At 45.8% G+C, this 26650-nt stretch overlaps 1 protein-coding gene across 1 annotated transcript; it reads right to left on the bottom strand.

Moving 5' to 3' along the window:
* Positions 1 to 5634: 5634 nt before the first annotated feature.
* Positions 5635 to 13001, bottom strand: pxmp4 (peroxisomal membrane protein 4). Its single transcript, XM_055652229.1, has 4 exons — positions 12847 to 13001; positions 10087 to 10149; positions 9393 to 9591; positions 5635 to 7249 (listed from the first exon to the last, which is right to left on the bottom strand). The coding sequence occupies exons 1-4, from the start codon at positions 12948 to 12950 to the stop codon at positions 6992 to 6994; spliced, it is 624 nt and encodes a 207-aa protein (XP_055508204.1). The 5' UTR covers positions 12951 to 13001; the 3' UTR covers positions 5635 to 6991.
* Positions 13002 to 26650: the final 13649 nt, after the last annotated feature.

Below are 26650 nucleotides of genomic sequence, written 5' to 3'. Positions count from 1 at the left end.
TGATGCATCACCGTGCCGCCCTGTTGCCACGTAAGGCACCATTGAACCATTAACTGGTGGAAAGTTCAGTCACAACACCTCCAATCTGCTTCAACCTTCATGCAGTTGTGCTGTAGTTTTATTGATTGAGGCATGGCGATATGTACACACCACTGAACCAGCCAGCAGGCAAGATGGGAGGGCCAGTTTACCAACCCACGCACATAAGGGCTGTAAACGCACAAAAGTATTCACAACAGCTGAGCATACAACAGGAAGGCGATTAAATTAATACCCTCAAGGACAGTAATCGATGCAATTTAAATAAAGGATTATGTTGCATTTATGATCTTTGAGGACACTATATTGTAACAGAAGTGATGCAGCATAGTTGGTAGAGGCACTGCCTCACAACGCCAGTAACCCAGGTTCGATTCTAACCTCGGCTGCTATCTGTGGAGTTTGTACTTTCTCCCTGTGAATGCACGGGTTTCCTTCCACATCCCAAAGACTTGGTTTTGTAGGTTACGTTAAGCTAATTTCCTCCTGCACGTGATCCATATCCCTCTATTCCCTGCATATCCATGTCTATATAAAATCCTCTGAACGCCACTCTCGTATCTGCCTCCATTACCACCCCTGGCCCTATACCTCCTCCCTCGACTCTGTCCAAGAACCCCGACAGTCTTTTGGTGAGGCAGAGGTTCACTTGCACCTCCTCCAACCTCATCTACTGTATCTTCCGTTCCAGGTGTGGACTCCTAATGGATCGGTGAGACCAAGCACAGACTCGGCGATCGTTTCGCTGAACACCTCCACTCAGTCCGCCTAAAGCTACCTGATCTCCCGGTTGCTAAACATTTTAACTCCGCCTCCCATTACCACACTGACCTTTCTGTCCTGGGCCTTCTCCATTGTAAGAGTGAGGCCCAGCGCAAATTGGAGGAACAGCACCTCGTATTCCGCTTGGGCAGTTTACACCCGAGCGGAATGTACATTGACTTCTCTAACTTCAAGTAACCCCTGCTTTCCCTCTTTCTCCATCCCTCCCCCTTCCCATTTCTCCGACCAGTCTGACTGTCCCTGATTACATTTTATCTCTGTTTGCTATGTTGTTACATTCTCCTAGCTAACAAAGATCTATTCTACGTTTTCCTTGATCTCCACCCCCTGTGATCTCTCGTTCTCACACCTGACACTTCCTTATCTCTGTATCTCCCCCTCCCCTGACTCAGTCTGAAGAATGGTCTCGATCCAAAACGTCACCCATTCCTTCTCTCCAGAGATGCTGCCTGTCCCGCTGAGTTACTGTGCATCATTTTGTGTCTATCATCGGTTTAAACCAGCATCTGCAGTTCCTTCCTGCACATTCCAGAGGAGGTAGTTGTGGCAGGTACTATCACAACATTTAAACGACTTTTGGATAGGCACATAGTTGGAAAGGTTTAGAAGGATGTGGGCTAAGCGCAGGCAGGTGGAACTAGTGTAGATGGGGCATGTTGGTCAGTGCGGGCAAGTTGGGCGGAAGGGCCTGTTTCCACGGTGTATGACTGGCTCTCCCATCTTGCCTGCCTGCCAGTTCTATGTCGATGACTCGGATAGATCGTCATCGATCGTAAATATTCGCGCAGATTAGTTGAACTGCATGGCCTGTTTCTCTTTTATCCATTCGCTGCAGTTCTCCATACACAGTCACCACATATTATGGGGACAGCTCTTTGATTACTATGAAGAAAGTGCCAAGCATGTATCTCGATGACAAGGGAATTGCTGAATATTCTGAGGGGAATATTTGCAATAAAACAAGTTATTTTTACCTACTGAACAGTTGCCATGTCAATCCGCTTCAGGAGACATGTTCAGGCAGCAAGATCCCTGCTCTAGTCATTTTACTTCATATTTTCATGTTCACAAATGATGATAGGAGCAGAATTGGGCCATTCGGCCCATCGTCTACTCTGGCCATTCAAATCATGGATGATCAATCCCTCCCTCTCAACTCCATTCTCCTGCCATTACCCCAGACACCCATACAAAACAAGAAGTACTAATCTGTACTAATCAACAATTAGTCTATTTTAATAGTCAATTAACCTATTTTCAAAGATAATAGTTGTTTCCCTCAGCAAAGCAGCAATTTCATCTGTGGTTACAGCCCATAAAAGTTGTTTAGCGCGCAGTTGCACCCATACCTTAGCAAGAGAAATGTTGTATAGGTCATTTCAGCAACTTGAAGCTACAGTATTTCAAGGATGGCAGGGATTGGATTGAGTATAGAAGTTGGGAGATCATGTTGCAGTTACATAAGTTGTTGGTGAAACCACATTTTGCATCGTGTTCAGTTTGGGCATCCTTTTATAGGAAAGATATCAAGCTGGAAAGGGTGCAAAGACGCTATGAAGATGTTGCCAGGACTCGAGGGACTGAGCAATAAGGAGAGGTTGAGCAGGCTGGAACTCTATTCCTTGGAGCACTGGAGGATGAGAGTTGATCTTATAGAGATGTACAAAATCATGAGAGGAATAGATCAGGTAAATGCAGAGTATGGGAATCAAGAACCAGAGGACATAGGTTTAAAGTGTGCGGGGGAAAGATTTAATATGAACCCGAGGGGTAACTTTTAGGAAAGGATGGTCGATGTATGGAACAAGATGCCGGAGGAGGTAGACGCAGGTACTATTGCAATGTTTAAGAAACAGGTACATGGATAGGATAGATTTAGAGGGATATGGTAAAACACTGGCAGGTGGGAGTAGAGTAGATGTGACATGTTGGTAGGTTCAAGCAAGTTGAGCTAAAGAGCCTGTTTCCACACTGTATGACTAATAAAAGGATGTACCTTTAGAAAGGAGATGAGGACTTTCTTTAGTGAATCGGTGGAATTCATTGCCATAGAAGGCTGTGGAGGCCAGGAAATTGGTTATTTTTAAGACGGAGATTAACAGATTCTTGGTTGGTATGGGTGTCAAAGGTTATGGGGAGAAGGCAGGAGAATGGGGTTGTGGAGGAAAAAAAGATGAGCTTGATCGAATGGCGAGGCAGACTCGACGGGCCGAATGGACTAATTCTGCTCCTATATCTCACGGTCTTAGGTAAGAGATCAAATATAATTTGCATCCGTTTAGTAATAACCCAACATTGCTTCTTTTAGAAGAGTTTGGTTCGAATACAATGAAGAGCAGTACTGGATGGAAAGGATTTCAAATCTGTTCTGCCAGCGGGATCGCATTTAGGATAGTTCATGTTCATATGTGATAGGAGAAGAATTAGGCCATTCGGCCCATCAAGTCTACTCCACCATTCAATCACGGCTGATCTATCTCTCCCTCCGAACCACATTCTCCTGCCTTCTCATAACCCCTGATGCCCATATTAATCAGGAATCTATCTATCTCTGCCTTAAAAATATCTATTGACTTGGCCTCCACAGCTGTCTGTTGCAATGAATTCCACAGCTTCACCACCCTCTGAAATTCCTCAATTCCTTCCTAAAATAACATCCTTTTATTCTGAGGCTATTTCCTCTGGTCCTAGACTCTCCCATTAGTGGAAACACCCTCTCCACGTTCCCTCTATCCAGGGCTTTCACTTTTAGTTTAGTGTAGAGGTACAGCACGGAAACAGGCCCTTCGGCCCACAGGGTTCACACCGAACAGCAATTCCCGCACATTAACAGTATCCTACACCCACTAGGGACACTTTTTACATTTACCAAGCCAATTAACTTACAAACCTGTACGTCTTTGGAATGTGGGAGGAAACTGAAGATCTCAGAGAAAACCCACGCAGGTCAAGGGGATAACGTACAAACTCCGTACAGACAGCACCCGTAATCGGGATCGATCCCGGGTCTCCAGCGCTGCATACACTGTAAGGCAGCAACTCTACTGCTGCGCCACCATTACTATTCGGATAGGTATGCAATTGAGCCATAATACTGTATGTCACAACCAAGTCTAAACCTGACCACACCCATCAGCCATCCATAGCTCAAATGTTTGTAAAAGGGCAAGCTTGGTCAACATTCCTCTTCCGAAGCTTGGACAGGTTAGGAAGTAGAATATTACCATCTCTGGCTGGAAGCATTCCTTCCGTCCCGTCTACAGCCGCACACATTCATCATTGGTTCTCTAATGTAAACATCTTCATGGCCTTCCCACCATTGGTAAAGCAAACACCTGATTAGTTGACTCACCAAACATATCCCTTCTCTTTAGACTCTACTTTAAAGAGACAGCATGGAAACAGGCCCTTTAATCCACCGAGTCCGCTCCGACCAGCGATCACCCCGCACACTAAAACTAGCGACAATTTACAATTTTACCAAAGCCAATTAACCTACAAACCTGTACGTCTTTGGAGTGTGGGGGGAAACCAGAGCACCTGGAGAAAACCCACATGGTCTCAGGGATACAGCACGTGTATCGAACCCTTGTCTCTGGTGCTATGAGGCAGCAACTCTACTGCTGTGCCGCCCAATAGTTTTAGTATCAATAGTTTTAATATAGAATCAAGGAACTACAGATACTGGTTCACAGCATTTCTGAAAAACGTGGACAGGCAATGTTTCAGGTTGGGACCCTTCGTCAGACTCTCCAAGTGTTATTATTGATAAAACAGATGTACTCAAAGGAATAAATATTTATTTTGATGTTGCCGCACCCGCTGAGTTCCTCCAGCATTTTTGTCTACATTCGATTTTCCAGCATCTGCAGTTCCTTCTTAAAGATTTGGCATGGTGTTTAGAGTAGTGCAGAGGACGTTAATCTTACTATGGCACAGACATTGTGGGCCATAAGGCCTGGTCCTGTGCTGTACCTTTCTACATTGTATGTTCCTGGAGATTCCAGAGTGTTTTCAGATGGCCAGAAGCACAAGACAAGACCAAAGCCAATCACGACCGATACCAAGGTGGGCAGTGGTAGTCACTGCCTCACAGCGCCAGAGATCCTGGTTCGATCCTGACCACGGGTGCTGTTTGTTTGGAGTTTCTACGTTCTCCCACTGACCATGTAGGTTTTTTTCTGGAGTGCTCCAGTTTCCACCCACATTCCAAAGATGTGCAGGTTTTTAGGTTAATTGGCTTCTGTAAATTTCCCCCAGTGCATAGGATAGAACTAGTGTAAGGGTCTGAAGAAGGGTTTCGGCCCGAAACGTTGCCTATTTCCTTCGATCCATAGATGCTGCTGCACCCGCTGAGTTTCTCCAGCATTTTTGTGTACCTTCGATTTTCCAGCATCTGCAGTTCCTTCTTAAACACTAGTGTAAGGGTGCTCACTGGTCAGCGTGGAAACAGGCGTTTCGGCCCAACTTTCTCCATGCAGACCAAGATGTACTATCAACGCAAGTCCCACCTGCCCGCGTTTGGCCCATATTCCTCTAAATATTTCCTGGTCATGTACCCGAGTGTCTTTTAAATGCTGTTATAGTTACTGCCTCAACTGGCAGCTCTTTCCATACACCCACCACCCTTTCCTGTCCCTATATATCATGGATAACATTTAGTTCTTCACAGAAAAACTTTTCCTGCACTTTTTCGCTCTTTCCCTCTCCCAGTCCTCCAAAGACAGGACCAGCATATCTGAAAATCACAGCCTATAAAATGTACTGTCTAGAAACAATAACCACTTTGATCCGTTAATCAAACAAATAAAACATGTTACAAACCCATTTTATTGAAATGATAATCTTGTATTAAATGTTACAATTAACTCTGCAGTTCAACATTAGATATAAAAGCCACTCTTGGTGGCCTGTAAATGCTCTTTACATTAAATATCTTCCATCAACAGTTTTAATATTTAAATTAAAATCAAATGGACTACAGCAGGCCTTTGACAAGATTAGATCATATGGGATCCAGTGTTAATTAGCCAAATGGGTACAACATTGGCTTGCTAGTCGGAGTCAGAGAGTGATAGTGAAGGATTATTTAGTTTGGAGGCTTTACATTAGAGCTACAGCATGGAAACTGGCCCTTCAGCCCACCGAGTCTGTGCCAACCAGCAACCACTTTTCCCCTCGTTCCATTCTACACACTAGGAACAATTTAGAGGTCAATTAACCTACAAACCTGCACGTCTTCAGAGTGTGGGAGGAAACTGGAGCACGCAGAGAAAACCCAAGCCATCACAGAGAGAACGTACAAACTCCGTAATGACAGCACCCGCAGTCAGGATCGAACCCGGGTCTCTGGCGGTGTAAAGCAGCAACTCTAGCGCTGCACCACAGTACTGCCCGAATTGTGAATTGGTGAAAATTTAGCATATTTGGAGATTACACCACATCTGATGGTAAAGTGGACAGTGGAGAAGAATATCTGAGAATACAACAGGATCTAGATCAACTGGCAAATTGGGCCAACGGATGGCAGACGGAATTTAACTCTGACAAGTGCAAAGTTTTGCATTTTGCTCATTTAAACCAGGGTAATATTTACACAGTGACTGGCAGGGTCTTGGGGAATGGTGTAAAACAGAAAGGTCTCAGGGTACAAACAAGTACCTGGTTGGCTGGAAGTGTCAACATATGTCGACAGGATGGTGCAGAAGGTATTTGGCACGATTGCCATGAATCAGTCAGGGCACTAAGTGAAAACGTTGGGATATTTAGTTTAGAGTGTGGAGACAGGCCCTTCGGACCACCGAGACCATGCCAACCAGCAATCACTCGTACACAAATTCTGTCCTATACACCAGGGTCCTCAGCCCCTCCAGCTGCAGGCAATGGCAAACTGGTCAGAATATGCCCAAATACTCCAGTGTAATAGAGACCGAGGGAAACACATTGTCCACGGTGCTTATTCTTTCCCCTTTGGACAGTAACCCGTGTACAAATACGCACTAAACGACTGCTTACATGTTCAGTGATACCTTGTACCCTGCTGTGATTGATTCTCCCTTGGGAAAATAACACCTAGTAAGTAAGGTCTTCCAAGTAGAGAGGAAAATGAACATTAATCTGAACGTAATATCCTGCCAGAGAGAAGTTGCTTTGGTTTTCATCTCCTCATTTACGTCCTCTTTTTGTTGTAAACCAGAAAGTCCGAGAGATCGTGCCAAACATTGCTGTCGTCATAGAGGTAGGTCATTGATGACTGGAGTGACGGTTGCAGTGTGTGTGGGTGGTACTCAAACAGCCAAAGGACCAGACCCCACACCAAGGTAGCAAACAGCGGGAATGGGTCCCGCTTTGTCACCGGCAAGTAGCCCTTCTCCACGGCCAGTCGGGACAGTCCAAAGAGGACGCGAGACAGCAGGTACATATTTATCTGTTGGGAGACAGATTGGAGAGAGGTGAGAAGTGTTTGTTAAATGTGTAGGAAGGAACTGCAGATGCTGCTTTACACCGAAGATAGACACAGAATGCTGGAGTAACTCAGCAGGACAGGCAGCATCTCTGGAGAGAAGGAAGGCGATGTTTCATATCGAGACCCTTCTTTTTCTTGTGTTAAGTGACAGATATCAGTGAAGAGCATATTGTTGTGTGCTAACCGGTCAGAGAGAATTACAATCGTGCCATCCAGAGTGCACAGATACATGATAAAATGAATACGTTTTTAGTGTTTCACATAAAATGCTGGAGTAACTCAGCGGAACAGGCAGCATCTCTGGATTGAAGGAATGTGTGACGTTTCGGGTCGAGATCCTTCTTCAGACTGAAGTTTTTAGTGCTGTTGGAGTAGAGGTCACGTGTACCGAGGTACAGTGAAAAGCTTTTTGTTGCATGCTATGCAGTCAGTGAGAAGACTATAAATGACTACAATCAAGCCGTCCACAGTGTACGGATACAGGATAATGGGAACAACCCTTTAGTGCTGTTGGGAGTAGAGGTTTAAAAGAGTGGAGAGATTATAATGAATGACTGCAGATCCACTTCTGGGACCAGCATGCAGAGTGTCTCCTAGCTTAGGCGCCATCTTACTCCATTGACAGACATGGGGAAGCGGTGAGGTAAATTTGGATTTTGCCACCATTTTGGCAACCAATAAAGTGATTTGAGAGGAATATATACTCTTAAAATAACATCAGTTACACTTTAACATCTCTAACCACACAAGGCCCATGACAAAATAACCTGAAAGGCTAATAAGAATGTTCCCAGGAAGGCCAAGTTAAGTTATTTCCTAAGCTTTTACATTTCTTTAGCACATTATGTGGCTTCAGAAACCCTATAATAGATTAAAAATAAAGTTAATAGTTGGGTAGATGACAACCCAACGGTGTGAACATCAAATTATCTCACTTTAGATAACTAACTAATCAAACAACAACTATTGCCCCTTCCCCTGTCCCCTTCCAATACAATACGGTTTTATTCGTCTTTACATTTCATACCTCCTCTCTCTGTATCCCACAACATGTGGTCTTCCCAACTCCGGCCTTAGTCCACCCATCTGCCAATCAACTCCCCCCTCACCTGTACCCACCCATCACTTGCCAGGCTTTGTCCTACCCCTATCACCCCCTCTCTTCCAGCTTTAATCCCCCCACCCACTGCAATCAAAGCAAACACGTGTCCTTACCCGAAACGTCAACTATCCACGTTCTACAGAGATGCTGCCTGACCCACTGATTTCTCCAGCACTGTTCTCTTTTGTAAACCAGCATCTGCAGTTCTCTGGAGAACATGGTTAAGTGATGTGTTGGGTCAAGTCAGCCGAGCAGTGGCTCAAAACGCCATCTTCAGGTGAAGCTAGATAATGCGGATGTAAAACAAGGTCTGGCAGCTCCTCTCACTAGTTTCACAGCGTGATTGATTGAAAGGCCCTTCGGTCCACCAACTCCATGCTGACCATCGATCAACTGTTCACACCAGTTCTATATTATCCCACTTTCGCATCCACTCACTACAGGCAATTTACAGAGGCCAATTAGGGCGGCACAGTGGTGCAGTGGTAGATTTGCAGCTTACAGTGCCGGAGACCCGGGTTCGATCCTGACTACAGGTGCTGCCTTTGGGATGTAGAAGGAAACAGGAGCACCAGGAGGAAACCCGCATGGTCACAGGGAGAACGTACAAACTCCACACAGACAGGACTCGAAATCAGGATTGAACCCGGGTCTCTGGCGCTGTGAGGCAGTGGCTCCACCAGCTACGCCACTGTGCTAAAAACATTTAACTGCAGCCACTCCTTCCGCTACTATGGACACTGAAGCAGAAAACTATTTTATTTAGAAACAAAGAACTGCTGATGCTGGTTAATACACAAAAGGGCACCAAGTGCTGGAGTAAATCAGGAGGTCGGGCAACAAATGTGGAGAACATGGATAGATGACTTTTCGGGTCGGGATCTTTTTCAGTCTGAAGAAGGGTCCAGACCCAAAACATCATCTATTCATGTTCTCCAGAGATGCTGCCTGGCAGCTGAGTTACTCCAGAACTTTGCACCCATTTTTAAACTAATTTATTACCTGACTGTTGATGTGGTTGTTGTCTCCGAACACCAACCAGCCGCCGACACAAGCCGCCAGGAATGAGTGCAGCTGTCCCTCCTTACCCTGCCACCAGCGCTGAGCTCCCACCAGGCACTTGTAGGCGACGACGAAGAGGGACAGGTTTCGGGAATGAGTGTAGGTGGCGAGTGCAATGGCCTTCAGTTTGTCTTGTAGACTGAATGTACGAGAAGAAAGATTAGGATTATGGCTAAAACCCTTCCTTCACTCTGCCCACTGCTGCTCCTAAACTACAGAAGGATAAGGCAATGTGGTGAATTCTCTTTTGCGCGCACAGCCACACAGTTATGAACCAACTTTTCTTTAAAATGGAGAGAAAAGTCTCTAGAAAGTAGCAACTCCACTATACTAGTGTGCAAGGTACAGTTGGAAACCAAAGAGGGTGCATATTATCTACATACTACTCCCTGCTTGCACAGGATATATTCCACGTTTGTATGGGAGTAATTACAAGAAAGATTGAATACCTGAAGAGGAAGATTGAGTTTTTATGACTAAGATAAAATACAGGCTCTGGAGGCGTAAATTTGGACCTAAATTAAACCTGCATGAGAGTACCACTGATAATTTTACTTAGAAACAGTGCTCCTTGTATACAATGGACAATGCAATTGTAATGTCAGCATTTAAACTCAATATGCATCATTCTTACCTTCCTTTTTTAAACAGCAAGGTCATTACAAGAGCATGTGGGGCTCGAATTTTGGCTCCATACCTTGAAATAAAAAAAATGTAGATATATTAGTATCGCACACAAAACTCTACAGGTGTCAGAAAGCTGTTGAGATCTTTAGTGCACATTCCAAGCAAAACTCACATCCCAGAACATTTACAGACACTGCTCGTTGGAAAAGCTTTTGATTCTCACCCAATATATTCAGGAAAATCGCATCCCACCTTGAGGACAGTCAAATCTCAGAGGCCTTAACTTCAAATGCATTTAATTATTTGTTATTCCTAACGACACACCAATACAGAGAATAAAAATTTAATTTCTGACCCCACATTAGAGGTATCTGGCTTCAAACCACCCCAGTTGATGGCTGTAGACAGCCCTCTACATCAACTAGACAGTCCATGCATTATGTGACCACTTATTCCACCAACAAAAGATGCAGAACATACCAAAGTGCCTGTGAATGCAGAACAACATAACACATCAACCTGCATGTGAGAATCTGCTGGGAGAAAACATCTCACTACTCCATTAACAATTCCAGAGGCAACTAGCTGGATTGACAGACTGGGTTAACAAAGTTCTCAGGTCACATGCAAGAGTAGGCATCCATTATCAAAAGCCAACTGATCTCAAGGCAACCTGTTCTTTGGGTGAAAAAGGACACAAAGTGTTGGAGTAACTCAACGGGTCAGTCAAACATCTCTGGAGGACAGGGACAGAGGTTGGGTTGAAATCCTTCTGGTCTGGCGTAGGGGTCTTGACCCGAAACATCATCTATCCACGTTCCCCAGCGATGTGGCCTGACCTGCTGGTTTGCTCCAGCACTTTGTGTCTCTTTTTGATTTCATCCATCCCTATGGCCACAAATTATTCCAGCTCTAATACATTTCAATATCTATATACTCTAGATTTCCATCACTTCCACAATGTGGCCACACCTTCAGGTGCCTGGGTATCCCTGAAATTCCTCCCCACGTACTGGTGTATATGACAGTAAACCAGATTTGACAATCCCCTCCCTGGGAATAAACTCTCATCCACCAGGAAACTTAGTCCAAGCAATAAGTCCCTTGCTCCCTTTCCCCCGCAAGATTACAAGCAACATTAATCCGAACAATAAACCACTTTCCCTCAACAGAGTACTGTTAACCAAAATAATAAGTCGCTTAGTAAGGAAGGCATTGTAATGCTAGCATTTATTTCGAGGGCTAGAATACAAAAACAGGGATGTAATACGGAGGCCTTTGGAATGACCACATTTGGGATGTTGTGAACAGTTTTGGGAACCATATCTGATGAAGGATAGCCATACCTGGCGTTTGAGAGGGTCCAGAGGAGGCTTGCGAGAATGATCCCAAGAATGATTGGGTTAACATATGTTTGACGTCACTGGTACTCGCTGGAGTTTAGAAAGAGGTGCAAGGACATCATTGAAACTTACCGAATAGTGAAAGGCCTGGATAGTATGGATGTGGATGGAGGCTGCATTTGGAGTATCGTGAGCAATTTTGGGCACCATATCTGAGGAAGGATGTGCTGGCTCTGGAGGGGGTCCACAGGAGATTTACAAGAATGATCCCAGGAATGAGAAGGCTAACATATGATGAGCATTTGTCAGCACTGGGCCTGTATTCGTTGGGAGTTTAGAAGAATGAGGGCGGACCTCATTGAAATGTACAGAATAGTGAAAAGCTTGGAGAGAGTGGATGTGAAGAGGATGTTTCCACTAGTGGGAGATTCTAGGACTAGGGGCATAGCCTCAGAATTGAAAGACATTCTTTTGGGAAGGAGTTGAGAAATCACTTTAGTCAGAGCCATTTTTATACATTTTGGTTTCACCATGTAGTAATTACCCCCCCCCCCTCTCTCTGTCTCTGGCCCCCTCTCTCTAGTTACGCCTGCGAGTTGGTGGCTATGCAAGAGTGGATAGGGCGGGGATGGGGTAAAATAAGCTAATGAATAATATTAATATAATATCAAGGGGGGTGGTTAGTGTGTGTGTGTGTGTGTGTGTGTGGGGGGGGGTTAGTGTGTGTGTGTGGGGTGGTTAGTGTGTGTGTGTGTGTGTGGTAACACTACAGACTGTTCCCCCCCACCCACCGCACGTTGAGGGGACGGGAACCAATGGGTCCCCTTTGGTCTACTGACCTATAAACTGCTCCTCCCCCCACACAAGGCACTAATGCAGATAATCGACCCTTTACCCCCTCCTCCTAAAGCACTTAATCTAGGTAATAAACCTCTTCCCCCACCCTCACTCACAGGGCACTGTTAATTCAGCATTTAAACTTCTTTAACCCCCAAGACATTGTTAATCCAGGTAATAACCCCCTTCTCTTCCACGGACACTTTTTATTCAAACTATAAATCTCTTTCCCCCACAAGAGCACTATTAATGCAGATAATAGACCTTTTACCCTCCATAAAGAAATAAACCAGGTAATAACCACCCCCCGCCCGCCCGCCCAAGGGCACTGTAATGCAGATTAACCCTCCACAAAGCACTAAACCAGGTAATAAACTCCTTCTCTTCTGCAGCAAGCTACTAATCCAGACTTTAGACGTCTTTCCCCTACAGTACAAAGGCGCTGTTAATGCAGATACTAGTTCCTTTACCCTCCATAAAGCACTAAACAAGGTAATAAACCCCATTCTCTTCCATAGCACGCTATTAATCCAGACTATTGTGGCCTTTCCGCGCCCCGAGCCGCCCAGCCGGCGGGACACACTCACACCACCCCGTTGCGGAAGCCCTTGACGGCCGCCAGGGCCCCATGAAGCCGGCGCTGCCGCAGCAGGAGGTTCAGCGCCCGGACGGCGCTCGCCAGCATCTCCATCGCCGGCGGAGCGCTGAGGAGGGCGGACCAGGCGCTTGCGGGTCCGGCCGCTAATCCCTCCCCCCTTCGCCCGGACAAACGTTCCCACCCCGGGCAACAGGAGCAACGGATCCTCTGGGCTCAATACTGAGGATGAGGCAACTGTGTTTGGTTCAAACATTATTAATTAGCAAATTCTCCAACATTTGAAAGATTCATGTTTGCAAATAGCATCATGTATTATCTATTGGCCCAATGAAGCTACACTTGCTTTCCCATTGGCCAATGGCAGTCTGTTCCTCGTCCTATTGGATAAAATGGGCGCCCATTCACTTTCTGATTGGTGAATGAGGACCAATCACCCTTGGGCTGGGCGTTGGGCATTCTGATTGGCTATTTGACCTCATCCTGCCATCTGATTGGCTATTGAATGTCAATTACATTTCTGATTGGTTGATCAGCATTGTTGGGTCTCTGATTGGATATCTATTTGCCTGCGTTGACCAATTAGCTATACACCTGAGGCACAAATACACCTGGACCATTTCCGACACTTCCCTACCATCCCTTGACCTCACCATCTCCATCCTAGAATGTTGCCTGGTTTACTAGAATGTTGCCTGGGTTTCAACAATTAAGTTACAGAGAAATGTTGAATAAGTTAGGTCTTTATTCTCTGGAGCGCAGAAGGTTAAGGGGGGACTTGATAGAGGTCTTTAAAATGATGAGAGGGATAGACAGAGTTGATGTGGACAAGCTTTTCTCTTTGAGAATAGGGAAGATTCAAACAAGAGGACATGACTTCAGAATTAAGGGACAGAAGTTTAGGGGTAACATGAGGGGGAACTTCTTTACTCAGAGAGTGGTAGCGGTTTGGAATGAGCTTCCAATGGAAGTGGTGGAGGCAGGTTCGTTGGTATCATTTAAAAATAAATTGGATAGGCATGTGGATGAGAAGGGAATGGAGGGTTATGGTATGAGTGCAGGCAGGACCGAGATGGCCTGTTTCCGTGCTGTAATTGTTATATGGTTATCGCAGGGGATAGACTTCTGACCAACATACACTACAAACCCACTGACTCACATGGCTATCTGGACTACACGTCTTCCCACCCTGCCCCCTGTAAGGACTCCATCCCCTACTCCCAATTCCTCTGCCTTCACCGCATCTGCTCCCAGGATGAGACGTTCCACACCAGGGCATCGGAAATGGCCTCGCTCTTCAGGGAACGGGGATTCCCCTCCTCCACCATAGATGAGGCTCGCACCAGGGTCTCTTCCATACCCCGCAACACTGCTCTCTCTCCCCATCCCCGCACTCGCAACAAGGGCAGAGTGCCCCTAGTCCTCACCTTTCACCCCACCAGCCGGCAAATACAACAAATAATCCTACGTCAGTTTCGCCACCTCCAACGTGAACCCACCAATCGCCACATCTTCCCATCTCCCCCCATGTCTGCCTTCCGCAAAGACCACTCCCTCCGCAACTCCCTTGTCAATTCTTCCCTTCCCTCCCGTACCACCGCTCGCCGGGCACTTTCCGTTGCAACCGCTAGAAATGCAACACCTGTCCCTTTACCTCCCCCCTCGACTCCACTCAAGCAGTCGTTCCAGGTGCGACAAAGGTTCACCTGTATCTCCTCCAACTTCATCTACTGCATCCGCTGCTCTAGATGCCAGCTGATTTACATCGGTGAGACTAAGCGGAGGTTGGGCGATCGTTTCGCCGAACACCTCCGCTCAGTCCGCAAGATCCTACCTGAACTCCCTGTGGCTCAGCACTTCAACTCCCATTCCCAATCCGACCTCTCTGTCCTGGGTCTCCTCCATTGCCAGAGTGAGCAACACCGGAAATTGGAGGAACAGCATCTCATATTCTACCTGGGTTGCCTGCGTCCGGCAGGCATGAACATTGAATTCTCCCAATTTTGCTAGCCCTTGCTGTCTCCTCCCCTTCCTTAACCCTCGAGCTGTCTACTCCCATCCCCCCGTCCTCGGGCTCCCTTTTTCCTTCCTTCTCCCCCCAACCCCCCATCAGTCTGAAGAAGGGTTTCGGCCCGAAATGTCACCTATTTCCTTCGCTCCATAGATGTTGCTGCACCCGCTGAGTTTCTCCAGTATTTTTGTGTACCTTTGACCAATTAGCTGTTAGTTTGGTGTTTCATTGGGACAGGAGGGAGGCCGGTCATGTCCAATTGAACAACTAGTGTTGGTTCCTTAAAAAATACACAAAGTGCTGGAGTAACTCAGTGGATCAGGCAGCATCTCTGGAGAAAAGGAATAGGTGACATTTCAGGTCAAGACCCTTCTTCAGACTGAGAGTCCGGAGGATTTTGGGGAACATAGAAACATAGAAATTAGGTGCAGGAGTAGGCCATTCGGCCCTTCGAGCCTGCACCGCCATTCAATATGATCATGGCTGATCATCCAACTCAGTATCCCGTACCTGCCTTCTCTCCATACCCTCTGATCCCCTTGGCCACAAGGGCCACATCTAACTCCCTCTTAAATATAGCCAATGAACTGGCCTCAACTACCCTCTGTGGCAGAGAGTTCCAGAGATTCACCACTCTCTGTGTGAAAAAAAGTTCTCCTCATCTCGGTTTTAAAGGATTTCCCCCTTATCCTTAAGCTGTGACCCCTTGTCCTGGACTTCCCCAACATCGGGAACAATCTTCCTGCATCTAGCCTGTCCAACCCCTTAAGAATTTTGTAAGTTTCTATAAGATCCCCTCTCAATCTCCTAAATTCTAGAGAGTATAAACCAAGTCTATCCAGTCTTTCTTCATAAGACAGTCCTGACATCCCAGGAATCAGTCTGGTGAACCTTCTCTGCACTCCCTCTATGGCAATAATGTCCTTCCTCAGATTTGGAGACCAAAACTGGACGCAATACTTCAGGTGTGGTCTCACCAAGACCCTGTACAACTGCAGTAGAACCTCCCTGCTCCTATACTCAAATCCTCTTGCTATGAAAGCCAACATACCATTCGCTTTCTTTACTGCCTGCTGCACCTGCATGCCTTCCTTCAATGACTGGTGTACCATGACACCCAGGTCTCGCTGCATCTCCCACTTTCCCAATCGGCCACCATTTAGATAATAGTCTGCTTTCCCGTTTTTGCCACGAAAATGGATAACCTCACATTTATCCACATTATACTGCATCTGCCAAACATTTGCCCACTCACCCAGCCTATCCAAGTCACCTTGCAGTCTCCTAGCATCCTCCTCACACCTAACACTGCCCCCCAGCTTAGTGTCATCCCCAAACTTGGAGATATTGCCTTCAATTCCCTCATCCAGATCATTAATATATATTGTAAATAGCTCGGGTCCCAGCACTGAGCCTTGCGGTACCCCACTAGTCACTGCCTGCCATTGTGAAAAGGACCCGTTTACTAAACTCTTTGCTTCCTGTTTGCCAGCCAGTTCTCTATCCACATCAATACTGAACCCCCAATGCCGTGTGCTTTAATTGTGATATCAGACAGCATTGTGATATCAGGCAGCATCTATAGAAAAAAAAAAACAGTTAGTGTTTCAGGTCGAACATTTTTGATCCAAAGGGTGCAGAGAAGATTGACGAGAAAGTTGCCAGGGCCTGAGCTCCAGGGAGAGGTTGGGCAGGCTTAGACTTCTTTTCACTGCCATGCAGAAGGCTGAGGGGTGATCTTATCGAGGTGTATAAAATCATGAGGGGAATAAATAGATCTGTCACCACCTAGGAGATGATAGAGGTGATAAGATCAACCCTCTGCCAGACTCAACCTTACCTGTTAGGTTTTGTCCTTCCCCTCCTTGCTTTCAGCTTTCTATCTCCCCCCCCCCCCCCCCCCATTTACAATCAGTCTGAAAAACAGTCCTGACCTGTCACATACCCAAGTTCTCAGGAGATGCTGCCTGACCCAGTAACTCCAGCACCTTGAGTCGTTTTTCGTAAACTAGCATCTGCAGTTCCTTGTTTCCACAAAAGTAGATTCTTATTTTAATTTACACTATGTGTTATTTTTAGCGCATTGCCTGTCAGTCTTGACTTATTCCCACCTGTGCCACTTGAATGCCCTTGTGGATTTATTTCAAAATTTAAATTACAGTCGAGAGTTTATTATGAACTCTTTAACCAGTGCATTAAAAATAGCACAAGGAAATAAATTGTACCCATGTAATCTCAGTGAGCACACACCATTCTGCCAACTCTAGGCATAAAATATTGGCTGCGCTGGTTCATTATAAAGGTTCAGGTCATTCACGACACTACTGTGCTTATTTTAGTCACCAGTCGCTAGGATCTAAGCTGTTAATTTTACTGTGTTCACCCATTTGGATCATCACGCAAACCAACCTCCCTTCCATTAACTCCATCTACACTTCACGCTGCCTCAGCAAGGCCACCAGCATAATCAAGGACGAGTCTCATCCAGTCATTCCCTCTTCTCCCTTCTCCCATCAGGCAAGAGGTACAGAAGAGTGAAAACGCGTAGCTCCAGATTCAGGGACAGTTTCTTCCCAGCTGTTATCAGGCAACTGAACCATCCTATCATCAACTAGAGAGCGGTCCTGAGCTATTATCTACCTCTTTGGAGACCCTCGGACTAGCTTCAATTGGACTTTGCTGGACTTTATCTTGCATTAAACGTCATCCCCTTTATCATGTGTCTGGTGATTGTAACCATGCCCTGTTTCTGTTGACTGGTTAGCACGCAATAAAAAGCAACAACTGCAGAGCAGTCCCGGCCTACCATCCACCTCAATTATCTTTAATCAGACTTTACTGGATGTTATATCACACTAAAGGTTATTCCCTTTATCCTTTGACTGTACACTGTGGACAGCTTGATTGTAATCATGCACAGTCTTTCCACTGACTGTATAGCGCGCAACAAAGACGCATTTCACTGTACCTCGGTACACGTGACAATAAACTAAACTAAATATTTCTTCCACTGTTCTGTCCCCCTTTTCTCTTCCCCTGTCCCCTTCCACCTATATCCCTTCCTCTAACTTCACATGGGGAGACCTAATAGAAGTATATAAAATGATGGGAGGCTGAGATAGAGGAGGTAGTCAGAACCTCTGTCCCACGTTGGAAATGTCAGAGACTGGAGGGCATAGCTTTAAAGTGAGAGAAAAGTGTAAAAGTGATGTGGGATTTCAGCTTAGTCCAGTAATGTAACCATTGATTCATCACCACCCCCAACTGAATGTTCCTCTCGACTTCTCTGACATGGTTTAATTAAGTAATATATTTTTATGTTCAGGTGTAATCATACAGAACAGAAAATGAAACTTCAGTCAATCATTTAGAAACAAGGAACTGCAGATGCTGTTCACACAAAGGACACAAAGTGCAGGAGTAACTAAACGGGTCAGGCAGCATCGGGTCTGAAGAAGGGTCCCAACCCGAAACGTCACCAATCCACGTTCTCCAGATCCATTGCTACCTAAACCACTGAGTTACTCCAGCACTTTCTGTGTTTTCTTTGCTAGGACTAGAGGCGACAGGTTTCGGGTGAGAGGGGAGACATTTATAAGAGATCTGAGGGATATATTTTCCCACTGATTTTGGTGAATATCTGGAACGTTTTGCCGGAGGAGGTGGTGGAGGCAGATACGATTGCAATATTTGGAAGGCATATGGACAGGTACTTGGATGGACCCTGAAGAAGGGTCCCAACCCGAAACTGCAGATTGCTTACTTCCTACTAACCAATTGTAGTGCTTGTTAGTAGTAGCTCCGCCTACTATGCGGCTTATATGACCAGGAGTTTGCATACGTAATTTAGTCAGTGTAGCTGCTAGTTACTGTAACACCCTGCAGACCAATGCTGTAAGTGTACTTTAGTGAATATGTGTTGTATCTTGACATGTGCTTGACTCCACTCATTACATGGTGTCAGAAGTGGGATCCGAACCCACGCATCCAGCCAGAGACCAGAACTTGACTGTGTCCCCCGCTACCTCTCCACGGCGTTCAGCGCCCAGCTCGCCTATTTCACCCCCTCCACCCGGTGGGCCTCTGGTGCCATCCCCAGTCACATCCCCTGTCCCCTCCCCAGTCACTTCACCGGTGAAAGGAAGAGTTGCGGATTTGCACCGCACACGCGCCGGGCGGGTCACCAGGCCACCCCTTAGATACGGAGATTTAGAGTAACCATCTATACTTCCCCATATGCTTTATTAGCGTTTCGGCCACCGTATTCTTCAGCCACCGTGTATCCACGTATCCATGTTTTATTTTGTTTCCTCAAGGAAAGATTTAGATTGGTAACTTCCTACTAACCAATTGTAGTACTTGTTAGTCGTAGCTCCGCCTACTATGCAGTTTATATTACCAACAGTTTGCTTACGTAATCCAGTCTGAGTAGCTGCTAGTTACTGTAACACCCTGCAGACCAATGCTATAAGTGTACTTTAATAAATATGTCTTGTACCTTGACGTGTGCACGACTCGACTCATTACAGAAACATCACCTATCAACCTTCTTCAGTGATGCTGCCTGACCCACTGAGTTAATCCAAAACGTTGTGTCCTTCAGCCCGTCATGCACATCTGTCAAAATGAACATGGTGCTTAAAGGTATTGTACCTGGTCGGTCCATGGTTGTACTGTATATTAAACTTATACTCTAGATATTAGCCAGAATGCACATAGTTTACCTAAACTACTTAAATAAATTCAGACCCAGTCTGAAGAAAGGTCTCGACCCGAAAAGTCACCGCTTCCTTTTCTCCAGAGAAGCTGCCTGACCTGCTGAGTTACTCCAGCATTTTGTGTCTATCTTATGCAGGTAACCAGCATCTACAGTTCCTTCCTACCAAATGTTTACATATTAAGTCTTACTTTAACTCTACAGCGGCACAGCGGTAGAGTTGCTGCCTTACAGTGCGAGAGACCCGGGTTCGATCCTGACTACGGATGCTGTCTGTACGGAGTTTATACATTATCCCTGTGATTGCATGGGTTTTTTCCATGTACCCCGGTTTCCTCCCACACTCCAAATACATACAGGTTTGTTGTTTAATTGGCTTTGATAAAATTGTACATTGTCCCTAGTGTGTAGAATAGTGTTAGTGTATGGGGTGATCGCTGGTTGGCGTGAACTCAGTGAGCAAAGGGCCTGTTTCCATGCTATATATCTCTTTTTTTCGCCTTCCATCACAGTGAGGAATGTGGAGGAGTCACTGTGGTGGATGTTCATGTTAAAATGTATTTTGTGTGTTTAGTTGCTTTTTAATGGTATGACTGTGTGGCAAATCAAATTCCTCATATGTTGCAAAACATACTTGGTTAATAAAGCATGATCATGATTAAAGTCTAAAGTCTTATAATTACAGAGTTAACAATCCCAATATCGTTGTCTCCAGGTATATTCCAAAATAACCCTTTGCTGTACGTTCGCCAAGATTTTGACATCCTTCCCGAATAGTGGTGGCCACAAAAATCCGGGTAAGACCCAACCGGTGATTCACAAAGGTTGAGTGTAGCTTATTTCCTTTTCTTTTCTGCCTCTCTCATCAGTGCCAAGAATCGTGTGTGTTTTGTTTTAATAAATAACCTCCTCAACTTGTGTTGCCATCTTCAAAGATTTGAATAGTTCTCTGTGTTCCTTCATGTTCGAAAAACATAAGGTCAAACAATCATATCCAGTACATTAGGAACATTAATTTATGTCTCACAGCTAGGTCTAAGTTACGTCAAGATCATGAAGTTGCCAGGGCGTGATTTAATTCTCAAGCCATTAAATCTTTTCCTGCTTGTTTTCCCATTAATCTCGGGTAGATCATTAAGCAGTAAGTCATGAGATACTCTATACTGGCAACGATTCATCTGTGATCCTCACCCAACACAGAAGTGATTGATATACAGGTTATTCAACTTCCTTTTCAATCCAACAAAATTTAAGAGCCACTTAAAAACACGAGAGCCCCCCCCCCCCCCCCCCCCCCCCCACCCTGAAAGCCCCCCCCAGAAATGTGGTGCCCAGGCCAAGTGTGGCGGCCGATCTCGACCTCATTAGGAATTTGATCGATGGGTCGAATGTGTCCCCTGAGATGAGGAGAAGTGTAATCATGCAAAGCGTTGTAGAATTTTTGGAATCTGCCTGTATATACTGTGTTGTTGATGAATGAGACTGTGAAGTGTATCTATCAGCTGCTAAAGGAAGTGTTCCCTTAGGTTTGGTGAGATGCCACAATCTTAAGGAACTGTGTCATGGTTACATCTTGTAATGTTGTTTGTACCATGTTTGTGGTTTAGTCATCGGCTCCCGATGGGACATAATTATCGGATCTGTTTGCTTCAAGCTCCGTGCCTAAGCGAGTAAATTTAGTTCAGTGTAGTTTTGAGATACAGCGCGGAAATAGGACCAGCAATCCCTGTACACTAACACTATCCTACACACTAGGGACAATTTACAATTTTTACCAAAGCCAATTAACCTACAAACCTGTACGTCTTTGGTGTGAGGGAGGAAACCGGAGCGCCCGGAGAAATCCCACGCAGTCACAGGGAGAACGTACAAACTCCGTACAGACAGCACCCGTAGTCAGGATGGAACCTGGGTCTCTGGCGCTGTAATGCATCAACTCTACCGCCGCTCCACAATGCCCTCCCCCCCGCGTTAAATGAATGAAGGTTACATTGAGCTGGAGAATCGTTCAAAAGGAAATAAAGGGTTTGGGGTAAAGGGCAGGAAGAAGGAAATGCAATGGAAAATTGCCGATCATATTAAATGGTGGAGCTAGCTTAAGTGTAGACCAATCTTACCACTGTTTCTTAAATCCTTGTGCTCACCACCACTGCCACCAAGGTCCACTTTGAACAGATTCATTGAGATGTTACAATGTTTCACGTTCCTCGGGTAACTATGGATTGCTGATTCAAAAGTGAGTGTTTTATTATATATCCCAGACAGAACAATGACATTCTTGCTTGCAGCAGCACATCAGAATATGTTAGTACTCTGTAAATAATGTAATAAACAAAAAAAGTTCATATATATATATGTATATGTATATGTTATATATATACACACATATCCAATTAATGCAAAAAGACAAAACCAAGGCCCCCAAGTCTATGTAGTTCAGAGCTTATTTGGAGGTTGTGGTGTTTAATAGCCTGATGGCCGTAGGGAAGAAGCTGCTCCTGAACCTGAACGTTTCTGTTTTCAGGATCCTATACCTTCTTCCCGATGGCAGGGGTGAGATGAGTATGTGGCCAGGTTGGTGTGCTAAGATCTCACAATGATAATCCAGGAGATACTGTGAAATAGATCCCCTTCAAATGTTTCCTTGCCACAGTAGCAGTCTTTTATGGTGAAAGGAGCCGAATGGATAAAGTACTACTAGACTATTAATCAGAAGCCTGGAAGATATTACAGACACTCCCCGGCCTGTGTAATGGTTACATTCGGTGAACCCTTACGTAAGTCAGATTTTACGTAAGTCAGAATCTGCATACCCCGTCCAAAATAACTCACTGAGAGTATTTAAGAAGGAACTGCAGATGCTGGAAAATCGAAAGTCTGAAGAAGGGTTTCGGCCTGAAACGTTGCCTATTTCCTTCGCTCCATAGATGCTGCTGCACCCACTGAGTTTCTCCAGCTTTTCTGTGTACCTTCACTGAGAGTATTAACTGTCTCAGAGGAATCCGGCTCCGTCCAGGGCACTTTCTGCAGTGCACGGCCTTCTGGGTAAGCACCGCCGCCATTGCCGGCTTGTTTCTGAAGTAAACTTGAGTGTTGTGGAAATTGCACTCGGGACTGAACACGGAATGAGTGTGAGTAATTCGCCTATTGCGAAAGTCGGAGAGTGTCGGTACTTTGAATCCGACAGCAGCAGCTGGAGAATGTAACTTCAAATGCTTACGTTAATCATGAATAAAAAAACAAACAGTGACAATGAAAAGGCTGGATTGTTGTGACATGTTCTTCAGGGAAGTTAATCGGTCATCCTTACCCGGACAAACCTATTTATAACTCGATATCCTGCAACAGGGTTAACTTGCACCAGTGTAAAATTCTCACAGCATGGAAAAACTTCTGTGTCAGATATTCAGCTTGCAGCTTGAGTGAGCAAAACATGTTCATTAAACCAGCAAGTGGGGTTGCAGAGAATCCCATTGCTCAGCACTGACATCTAATCAGTGTAGCTTCCACTACATGTAACTACCAAGTGCACATTCGTTTAACCTTTTAACTTCTTGTTTAAGAAGGAGCTGCAGATGCTGGAAAATCTGAAGAGTCTGAAGAAGCGTTTTGGCCCAAAACGTTGCCTATTTCCTTCGCTCCATAGATGCTGCTGCACCCGCTGAGTTTCTCCAGCACTTTTGTCAACCTAACCTTTTAACTTCTCTTGGACTATTTAAGCTGTTTCACCACTTTACTTTACATTTTGATATTAAGGTACAGTGCGAAAACAGGCCCTTCTTCTCACCGAATCCGCGCGGACCAACGATCCCCATACACTAGCACTATCCTCCACACTAAGGATCATTTTTACAACCTCTACGTCTTTGGAGTGTGGGAGGAAACCGGAGCACCTGGAAAAAGCACATGCAATCACAGTGAGAATGACCAAAGAGCTTGTTCCAGTGCTGCATTGTTCTGTATTATATGTTTTATTTATCCCTTTGATTATTATCAGCATCATAACTCTACCTAACCCATTGGCCTCAGTGAGCACAGATTGGGTGCCTTGATTAATTATTGCATCTGTGGTAGATCTCAAAGATACTCTGTGGGATGACTGGAGGATATAGGAATGCAAATCCTGCTCAAAATCTTGAACATAACATTTGAGGAGTAATGGTGTAGTCTGAAGAAGAATTCCAACCAGAAGCGCCAACTATTCTTTTTCTCCAGAGATGCTGCCTGACCCGCTGAGTTACTCCAGTATTTTGTGTCGGTCTAATCAGCAATGGTATAGATCTGTGTTTTCATTTAGTCCTAAACTGAGTTATAATTCACTTCTGTGTTCAATCGTCACTTGGGGAAGGAAACAGTTTTAAAACCAGTTAAATAATATTGTCTTTAAATAAAATCTTTGGCTTAAGCAGGTTCCCACACGAGAGTTGAGTATCTTGGGCTTCTGCTAGAATATTATCAGGCAACTAAACCATCGTATCAACAACTAGAGAGTAAGTCCCCAGCTACCATCTACCTGATTGGACTCCCTCGGACTATCTTTAATGGGACTGTACTGGACTGTATCTTGAACTAAATGTTATTCCCTTTATCCTGTATCTGTACACTGTGAACAGCTTGATGAGCCGGGGTGAACCGCAGGAAGAGCGGGGCCATGCTCTTTGGCAACTGGCCCGACCGATCTTCCGTCCCGTTCACCTGACTTCAAGAAGCTTCAAGGTGCTGGGGATCGGGGGGGGGGGGGGCGGAGGCGGGGGACATGAATTGGCTGGAGCGGATAGCCAAGGTGGGGAAGAAACTGGAGCTGGGAAAAAAATTGGTCATCAGGTGTGTGGTGCTCTCGGGGCTGCTGTACTTGGCGCAAGTGTGGCCTGTCCCTCCCTCCTACGCCACAAGGATCACCCGGGCCGTCTTCCAGTTCATCTGGGGGTCGAGGATAGACCGGGTGCGACGGGCCACAATGCACAAGTCGGCAGACAATGGGGGTATAAGCGCGCCCAACGTCACCCTCACCCTGATGGCCACCTTCGTGTGTGGCTGCATCAGGCGGAGCGTAGAGCCCAGGCACGTGGACACCAAGTGTCACTACCTGCTGAGGTTCTACCTGTCCCCGCTGTTGTGAAGGATGGGCCTGGCGCAGATGCCACGCAATGTGCCAGTCAGCTGGACATTGCCGCCCCATCTGTTGTTTGTGGAAAGGTTCTTCCGGACAAACACCTTTGACCACAAGTCCATCGGGCAGTGGTCAGCACGGAACGTCCTGCAGGCTCTGCAGGGAAATGACTCCATGGATCCTGTGGTGTGGTTCCCAGAGCAGACTTCCCTGCTTGTCTGGCAAAACTTGTCTGATAAAAGGAAGGATGTGACTAGGAGGGCTCCCCTTATCACCAGAACTCACCAACAAGCACCAAGACTTGGCTTGGCTGGCAGTGAGGGGGGCCCTCCTAGTCAGATCCTTCCTGCACCATCGGAACCTCACGCTCTCCTCGGATCGGCTGCTATGGCGAGGAGACGGTTGCCCACCTCTTTGCTGAGTGTGGATTTGCAAAGCGAGTCTGGAGAGATCTGCAAGGGTTACTGACACGACTTATTCTGAACAGCTCCGTCACAGAGGACACTGTGGTTTACGGACTGTTCCCAGGGGCGCATTCAGAGACTGACATCGAGTGCTGCTGGAAGCTCATCAACTCGGTGAAAGACGCACTTTGGTCTGCCTGAGCTTTGTTGACCTCACAGCGGACGAGATGTCCGTCGGGGAATGTTGCCGACTGGCCCGCTCCAGACTGCAGGAGTACGGGCTGAGGGACGCACTGAAGCTCGGTGTAGCCAACGCCAAGGCTCGGTGGGGGAGGACCACAGTCTAAGATCCTTCCACTGCTGGACATGAGGGGCAGGGTGTGGTGGAGATGCCCCTCAAAATAAAGAGAGGGAATCCACGCCAGTGGACCACATGAGTGGCAAGGGTGGGGGATACATTTGTGTAATTTGTGTAAGCAGTATTGAATAATCTCAAATAAAATACATTTTGAAATTTAAAAAAAGTAATCATATCTTGTCTTTGCTAACTGGTTAGCACGCAGCTAAAGCTTTTCACTGTACCTCCATGTGACAATAAACTTAATACTAAACCAAGCTAACACAAGAGGGCGCTTTAGATAAAGCATTCAAGTTTGTACGTGGAAACATAGAACTGCACATGATGGGTTTATAGTTTAGTTTTTATTTTTAGAGATACAGCATGGAAACATGCCCTTCAGTCCACGCCGACCAGCGATCACCCGCTCACACTAGCTCTATCCTACTCACTAGAGGCAATTTACTGAAGCCAATTAACCTAAAAACCTTCACGTCTCTGTGGAATGTGGGAGGAAGCCATAGCATCATAGCAAAACCCACACAGTCACAGGGAGAACGTGCAAACTCCATACAGACAGCCCGTAGTCAGGATCTCTGGCGCAGTAATGGGAGCAACTCTACTGCTGCACCACTGTTACACAAATGGACACAAAGTGCTGGAGTAACTGCGCGGTTCAGGCAGTATCTCTGGAAAATATGGATCGGTGATGTTTCAGGTCGGGACCCATCTTCAGACCGATTGTAGGGGTGGGGGTGGGGGGGGGGGTAGAAGAAAACTAGGAGAGGTTCAACAAAGCATGTAAAGTTTATATCTTATAATCAGCTAACAAAGATGAACATATTATTCTGCAGAACAAGGAGAGACCTGGCGGGGGAAGGGGGGGGGGTCGCCTGCTGCCACATGCAGCAGCAGTCCTGGTTCACCGCTCCGTACAAAAGATAAAACTATACGATTTTACCGTGTTGCATGCAAAACAAATCATTTCACTGTACTTGGTTACACTTGACAATAAAGTATGAAGAAGGGTCTCGACCCAAAACGTCACCCATTCCTTCTCTCCAGAGATGCTGCCTGTCCCGCTGAGTTACTCCAGCATTCTGTGTCTACCTTCGGTTTAAACCAGCATCTGCAGTTCCTTCTTACACTACATCATTGAATCATTGACTGTTCACATATGGTGAAATATCCACTCTCTCCCCCAACAATAAACACTG

This window comes from Leucoraja erinacea, chromosome 21 (assembly GCF_028641065.1).
Source record: "Leucoraja erinacea ecotype New England chromosome 21, Leri_hhj_1, whole genome shotgun sequence".
NCBI classification, from domain to species: domain Eukaryota; kingdom Metazoa; phylum Chordata; class Chondrichthyes; order Rajiformes; family Rajidae; genus Leucoraja; species Leucoraja erinaceus.
Note: the sequence above shows the minus strand (reverse complement) of the source record. Positions and strands in the feature narration are given on the sequence as shown.

Excerpts from the sequence above, each read along its gene's own strand:
- pxmp4 (XM_055652229.1), bottom strand. The coding sequence starts at position 12,950 with ATGGAGATGCTGGCGAGCGCCGTCCGGGCGCTGAACCTCCTGCTGCGG. Across the intron at positions 10,150-12,846 it reads GGCTTCCGCAACGGGGTGGT|GTATGGAGCCAAAATTCGAG; the intron begins GTGAGTGTGTCC and ends TTTTATTTCAAG. Across the intron at positions 9,592-10,086 it reads TTGCTGTTTAAAAAAGGAAG|TCTACAAGACAAACTGAAGG; the intron begins GTAAGAATGATG and ends TCGTACATTCAG.